The 7,347-nt window shown below is 39.7% G+C and overlaps 1 protein-coding gene across 1 annotated transcript in view; it reads right to left on the bottom strand.

Moving 5' to 3' along the window:
* Positions 1 to 778: 778 nt before the first annotated feature.
* The window catches only part of LOC123453665 (vomeronasal type-2 receptor 116-like), a 32,200-nt gene continuing 25,631 nt past the window's right edge, over positions 779 to 7,347 (bottom strand). Inside the window, exons 4-5 of the mRNA XM_045131260.1 lie at positions 1,817 to 2,686; positions 779 to 1,362 (exon numbers count right to left, since the gene is read on the bottom strand). Of these exons, the coding sequence (XP_044987195.1) occupies positions 1,310 to 1,362; positions 1,817 to 2,686 (923 nt within the window). The 3' untranslated portion in view covers positions 779 to 1,309. The remainder of the gene's footprint in view (positions 1,363 to 1,816; positions 2,687 to 7,347) is intronic.

The following is a 7,347-nucleotide window of genomic DNA, read 5'->3' as shown; positions in this document are numbered from 1 at the left end:
ACACTTTGCTCACATCAGCTGATTTTAGCTCGGTGGGTGCTTTGTGCCTGTAGTTAGAAAATCAGCATAACACTTCACTTCTAATTTCTAACTAGAAAAAATAATATTATGTCCTGTTCCAAGCTTCCAGGCATTGAGCTCCTTGGTTATTGGAATGATTAAATTTTCCTTATACTTTATATCATCTTGGCTTATCCAGATGCATGTGTCACTTTGTGCATCTGGCTTGCGTGGCTCCTGGGGGATTGGACCAAGGTCTTTTGGCTTTACAAGCAAGCACCTTAGCTACTAAGCCATCTCTTCAGCCCTCATCTTGGTTTTTAAACTTACAGATAAGCAGTCTGTATGCCCTAAAGTAGATTTTTCACAGTATTTGTCTAAGTTTCCTAAATAATACATCTTGAGATGAATATCCTTCCACTTGTGAGAACGCCTATGAAATTTGCAGACCACAGATTATGGAAGGAATGCAGAGGACATGGAGGAAAGTGAAAACCACCACCTGGGTATCTGTGAATGGACACAGCAGCTCAGCACTCTCACAATAAGGAGCAAATTTTCAGCACATAGATGCTTAGATGACCAATCACATCAACCAATAATAATTAATGCCTGGAATCATTCACACTACTTACAAGACCATATATAACATAGTATTTACAAATTAGAAAGTTAATAAAGATTACTAAGAGCCATTACTGTCATTCAATTGTGGTTAGTAACTTGAAAAGTTTGATTATCAGAGTCTACTATATCATAAATGAGTTAAATAACCCTATTTTAGAAACAAATACCCCTGCCATGTTATGAATTTTCAGTAATGTTCCGGGCTGGGGTAATGGCTTAGCGGTTAAGGCACTTGGCTATAAGCCTAAGTACCCAGGTTCAATTCTTCAGGAAAGCCAGATGCACAAGGTGGCCCATGCATCTGGAGTTGGATTGCAGTGGATAGAGGCTCTGGGACCTCCATTCTCTCTGTGTTCTCTTAACAGTCGATTTTTTTTCACATAAATTGCAATAGTCTTATCATTTTCTGCTATAATCATTTCTACTTATCTCATCTCATGCCCTTTATTTCCTCAGTAGATTCCAGAAACTATGACATACTCAGTGAACTATGAAATACTAGTTTCAACTGCATGACCTTTCAGAAGTCATTCTACAACTGTAACATTACTTCAAATACCTTAATAAGCACTCCCTTTATATGATCACATGTTCCACATATGTGACTATATCCAATCAATCCATTAAGATTCTGGGGTAATTCCTTGTACATGGGGAGAGGAAATTTCAGTTAGCTAGAAAATCATTTAAAAGATACAGGAAGAGGATTTCTCTTCTCACAGTGCATCCTGAATATTTCTTCACTTGTGAACTCTATTTCATAACATTTTCAAACGTTTTTCAGAAAAAAAACTAAGTATTTATTATGATACTCTTGCATTTTAGGGAAGAAAAGCTTTCTCCTATCTGATATTACCTACAAACTGTCTCATAACTAACTGATAAATTGAAGATTAATATATAAAGTATTAATTATCCTAAATGCATTAATAATGGTATGCTGTCATCTTTTAAGAAAATATTCAAGTCACTTATATGTGAAACAAAAGTCTCATAGTAACCTATTACTTTCTGATTTGATGGTTAAATTTTTCAACTACTTTATCATATATATTCATGTTAATATATGTGTGTTATGAACACAATTCTTATAAAGTTGTTCATATATATGTATATACATATATATCAGTAAGTATTTTAGAAGATTTATAGGTTCAAGCAAGTGTTCTATCTCTGAAGTTTGGAAGAGAATTCCTCTCTGGCCTTAAGAAAATAATATAGCATTTAGGGACAAAGATGCACCCGAGCAGACCTGCACTGGAGGCCAGGATGGAGAAGACCTCCACAGCCACCATGACCTTCCCCTTTGTGCTGTGGTACACTGGCAGGAACGTGACCCACACACTGCAAAACACGAGCATGCTGAAGGTTAGAAACTTCGCTTCATTGTACTTGTCGGGCAGCTTTCTGGCAAAGAAAGCTATAGTGAAGCTCCCCAGGGCGAGGGAGCCAAGGAATCCCAGGACACAGTAGAAGGCAGATACTGAGCCTTTGTTGCACACAATGATGATGTGCCCATGTTCAGAATGTGAATCTGCTTCAATAAAGGGAGGAGATGTTCCCAGCCAGACTCCACAGAGGATGAGTTGGATCAGTATGCAGATGGGGATGATGAAGTTCGGTGCTCCTGATACAAGCAACCACCTCATCCTTTTTGTTGGAGTTGTGAGCTTGAAGGCCAGAACCACAGTGATCGTTTTAGCTAAGATGGTTGAAACAGCCACAGAGAAAACCACTCCAAATGTGGTCTGCTGCAGGATGCAGGTGGCTGTGTTTGGATGACCCAGGAAGAGCAGGGAGCAGAGGAAACAGAAGTCCAGGGAGATGAGCAGGATGTAGCTGAGAGCACGGTTGTTGGCCCTCACAATGGGAGTGTCATGGTGCTTCACAAATACCCCCAAAACTAGAGAGGTCAGTGCACAGAAACACAGGGCCAAGCAGGCCAGAACCATCCCCAGGGGTTCTTCATATGCAAGAAATGTTATAGTTCTTTGTAGACAGTGGGTCTGTTCTGTGTTGGCATACTGATCTTCTGGACACTTCAAACACTGCTCCATATCTGTTGTAGGAGGCAAAGTGTCATCAAGTCAGTTTTAGTATTTCTCTTCTCTACATAGCCCACTTCAAACAAGTTTCAGAAATAAGCTTATAATAGTAAACTTTTTTATATAGATAGTTAATTAGTGTGGTTGATTCAGGTGTCCCTCATAAACTGATGTGTTCTGAATGTTAAGTCTTCAGCTGGTAGCAATTTAGGAACTGAAGCTTCCTGGGAGCAAGGTGTTGTTGGCGGTAGGCTTGTGGGTATTCTAGCCAGCTTTCCCTTGCCAGTGTTTGGCACACCCTCCTGCTGCTGTTGCCAGCCTGCTGTTGGCCAGGAGGTGATGTCTACCCTCTGCTCATTCCACTCTTTTCCCTTGCCATCATGGAGCTTCCCTTCTAGTTTGTAACCCCAAATAAACACTTTCCTACCATTAGTCAATCTTAATTAGGTGTTTTCTGTCAGAAACCTGAAGCTGATGCAGCAGTAGCATTGGTACCTTTGATGCTATGAACCTGACAGTATGGATTTGTCAATTTGGAAATTATCTGAGAGAAGAATGTGGAAGAATTTGAAATTTTGACCTAAAACCTTCCATCCAGTGCTGTAAGTAAGGTCACAGTTGAAACACTTAAATGCAGTAATAACAATGAACTATTAGGTTTGGCTTATGAGGGTGAGAAAGAGCTTTGCCTGGAGTGAGCTAGAAACAGTTTATGTGATAGGCTTATGATCTGCCTGTCCTGGGAAGTTGTGTAGTATTGTATTGTTTATAAATGGACTACTGTGAGCAGAGGAATATAGCACAGAAAAAAATGTATTCTTTCTGTCAACACTACTTCCCATTCCACTGCAACAGTTTGAGAGAATACAACTATTGAGATAGGACCAGCTGACCTGAATTGGGAAAACAAGAAAAATGTAGTCTTTGGAAGTGGTTTGAATGCTGAAGGTTTGTCCTTTTCTTAAAAGTCTGCTTTATTTCCCCCTGCATTAACAAGTTGGTTTCCCACCTGGTAGTATGGAGCATAATAAATAAAAGCAGAAAAGAGTCATTAAATTTGTAGCGATTTTTTTTGAAATGACCATGGGCAGTATGAAACAGACTTGGTTGCCTTAGTGTAGACCCAGTGGAACCATGAGGATGAACCCATAAATTGCAGTGGAGATCCAATAGAGATACCAGAACTATGAGATGGCTACCAAGGAGAAATGCTGGCAATGGATGAAGTTTTCTGGTACTGTCGGTGGCCTAGCTGAAGGGGCAAAATTGGAAATTGAGAGACTCATCAGCAGTTAGATTGATCAGACTTTAAAACTTGTCATTGATGAAAATTGTCACAGTTGGAGCTACAGAGCTTAATGTTTGTCCTGTTTGTTTTAAATATTGTATTGTTGAATATTTTTTTGCTATACCCAATGCCATCTTTGTAGTGTGAATTTTTATTCTGTGCCATTATGACTGGTTTTTGTTATTACAGCTCAGTTAATACACATTGGACTATGGTGATGTTTGAGCATGATTGGGAGTGCGTTGCAGTCAGGTTTGCACTATGGGAAGAAAACATACAACCAAGAGCAGCTTGCAGGAAAAGGTGGTTTAATTTGGGTTACAGACTTCAGGGGAAGCTCCATTATGGCAGGGAAAATTATGGGATGAGAAGAAGGTGGACATCACCTCCTGGGCAACATCAGATGGAAAACAGCAACAGGAGAATGTGCCAAACACTGGCAAGAGGAAGCTGGCTATAACATCCATAAGCCTCTCCCCAACAATGCACTGTCTCCAGGTGGCTTTAATTTCCAAATTGCCATCAGCTAAGGACCTCACATTCAGAATACCTAAATATATGAGGGACACCTGAATCAAACCACCACAAACTGATAAAAACTATGGGGACCTTCAAAGTTGTACTGAATGCATGGCATTTTATCTCATGGATGGTTATCAGTTTATGGGGGCTAGGGCAGAATGTGGTGGTTTGATTCAGATGTCCCCTATAAACTTATGTATTCTGAATATTAGATCCTCACCTGGTGGTAGTTGGGACTTGGAGCCTTCTGGATGCAAGGTATTGTTCCCTTGCCAGGGTATGGCACACTCTCCTGTGGCTGTTGTACATGATGTTAGCCAGAATGTGATGTGCACCCTATGCTTATGCCATTGTTTCCCCCTAACATCATGCAGTTTCCCCTTGAGCCTGTAAGCCAAACTAAACCTTTTCCTTCCAGGAGCTGCTCTTCGTTGGGTGTTTCTGTGAGCATCATGAAGCTAGCACCAACAATTAATATATTAGAATAATTCTTAGTTTGTATTCACTTTTCTTTTTATGGTGAGCATAATAAAATATGAATTTTTCATTTATAGCTCTTGTTTATAATTTTAAATTGCATTACAAGAAAGCAAACATTTCATCTCTTGTTAAATTCAGTATACAACAAAAAATTTCTTAGAATGCATAATTTATATGAGCATAAATTAGTTACAAACTGTTCTGTGGCCTGGGAGTTCATGTTTACACTGATAACTGAATGTACGTTGACAACTATCTCTTTACATTTTCCCTTATGTTTGTGTCCTAAGAAATCAGGAGATATGTACAAATCCTCTATAATTTAAATGAGGTGGGAAATTATTCTAATCTCAACTACACAGCTCATGTCAACCTATTAATGCCATCTCCTTAGGGTTTAGACTTAAAAAATTTTGGAAAGATATTAATTTTACTAAGTTCTACTGGTGGTGGTTTGATTCACGTGCCCCCCCATAAACCTAGGTGTTCTAAATGCTGGGTTCAAGGCTGATGGAGATTTGGGAATTAATGCCTCCTGGAGAGGTTTATTGTTGGGCTTATGGGTGGTATAGCCAGTTTCCATTGCCAGTGTTTGGCACACTCTCCTGTTGCTTTTGTCTACCTTATGCTGTCCATGGGGTGACTGCCACCCTCTCTCATGCCATCATTTTCCCCTGCCATCATGGAGCTTCCCCTTGAGTCTGTAAGACAAAAGAAGACCCCCATTTTTCCCTCAAAATCTACTCTTGGTTGGGTGATTTCTGCCAGTAATGCAAACCTAATTGAAATAGTAATATTGGTACCAACGAGTGGTGTCATTTACTGCTAAACACCTCACTACATGGCTTTGGCCTTTTGGAGCTGATTTTCAAGAGGAATGTGGAATGATTTGAAACCTTGGCCTAAGAGTCATCTTGCAATGCTGTAAGTCCAGCTTGATAGGCTTTTCTGGTCAGAACTGAAAGAACACAATGTAGTAAGAATTATGGACTATGAGATTTGGCTTGTGAGGGCGAGACAGAACCTTTCTAGGACTGGCCTAGGAGCATTTTGTGTGAAAGGCTTGCTGTTATGCCCAAGCCCTGAGAATTTGTACAGGATTTCTTTGTGTAGAAATGGACTGGTGTGAGGAGGGAGATATAGCACAGACATGAAATCTTTCGGCTGAAACTTCTGCCCTTTCAGCTGCAATTATTTGATATTATAACTTTTGAGACTGGGCCAGATGACCTGTACTGGGGAAACAGGAAGAATGTAGACTGTTTTGAAAGGGCCTGAGTGCTCAAGAATGTCTTGTTCTTCAAAGTCTGCTTTACTCCCTCCTGGATTAACATTTTGGCATCCTATCTGGTATTGTGGAATATAAGAAATGCAGGAAAGAAAGGGTCATTGTATTTGCAATGTCATCTTGTGTTTTGGAAATGGCCATGGGCAGTGTAAAACAGATTTTCTGGATGCCTGCATGGAGACCCAAGGGAGCCATGAGGATGAACCTTGAATTGCAGTGGAGACCCAGTGGAAATTTTGGGACCACAAGATGGCTGTTAAGAAAGCTTCTGGACCCTGATAAAGTTTTCCAGGACTGTGAGTAGCCTAGCTGGAGGGGTGGAATTGGAAATCCAGAGACTTGTTGCTGATTAGAATTATTGGACTTGGAGACTTGTCATTGACTAGAGTTGTTGGACTTGGAGCTACAGAGTTTTGTGTTTGCCCTGGTTGTTTTACATCTTGTATTGGTTGAATGTTTCTTTGCTATGTTGGGGGTAGGCTTGTGGGTATTATAGCAAGTTTCCCCTTGCCAGTGTTTGGCAGACTCTCCTGTTGCTATTGTCTTCCTTATGTTGGCCGGGTGTGGGTGCAGGAGTGATGTCCACCCTCTGCTCATGCCATCATTTCCCCCTGCCACGATGGGGCTTTCCATAGCATCTGTAAGCCAAAATAGACACTTTTACCCCCTAAAACTATTCTTCGCTGGGTGATTTCTGCCAACAATGTGACCCTGACTGCAACACTGCCTCCATAAGTCCATGATAAAGAATTCAAAGGTCTGTGTTCATTTACATATATGTTGAGCAAGATACCTTTTCAACTTCATGTTTGTGTACACACACATGACATTATTACTTATATTAAAATATAGGTGTTGAATTGTACATTAATTTCTATAATAACAACATTTTCAATTATTGAGACTTTCTATCCATAAATATCTTCAGCTATCATTCAGCTGTGAAATGCTTTCACAGATCTATTCTTATTATATTCTAAATTCTGCTATATAAATTTATGTGTAGATAAAACATATTGCTAATTTTTTGTATTCTTTCATTAATTTCACTTGATAAACATCTTCAAATTTTTAAATTTATATTTATTTATTTGAAA

The sequence above is a fragment of the Jaculus jaculus genome, chromosome 12 (assembly GCF_020740685.1).
Source record: "Jaculus jaculus isolate mJacJac1 chromosome 12, mJacJac1.mat.Y.cur, whole genome shotgun sequence".
NCBI classification, from domain to species: domain Eukaryota; kingdom Metazoa; phylum Chordata; class Mammalia; order Rodentia; family Dipodidae; genus Jaculus; species Jaculus jaculus.
This window is presented reverse-complemented; position numbering and strand designations above follow the sequence as displayed.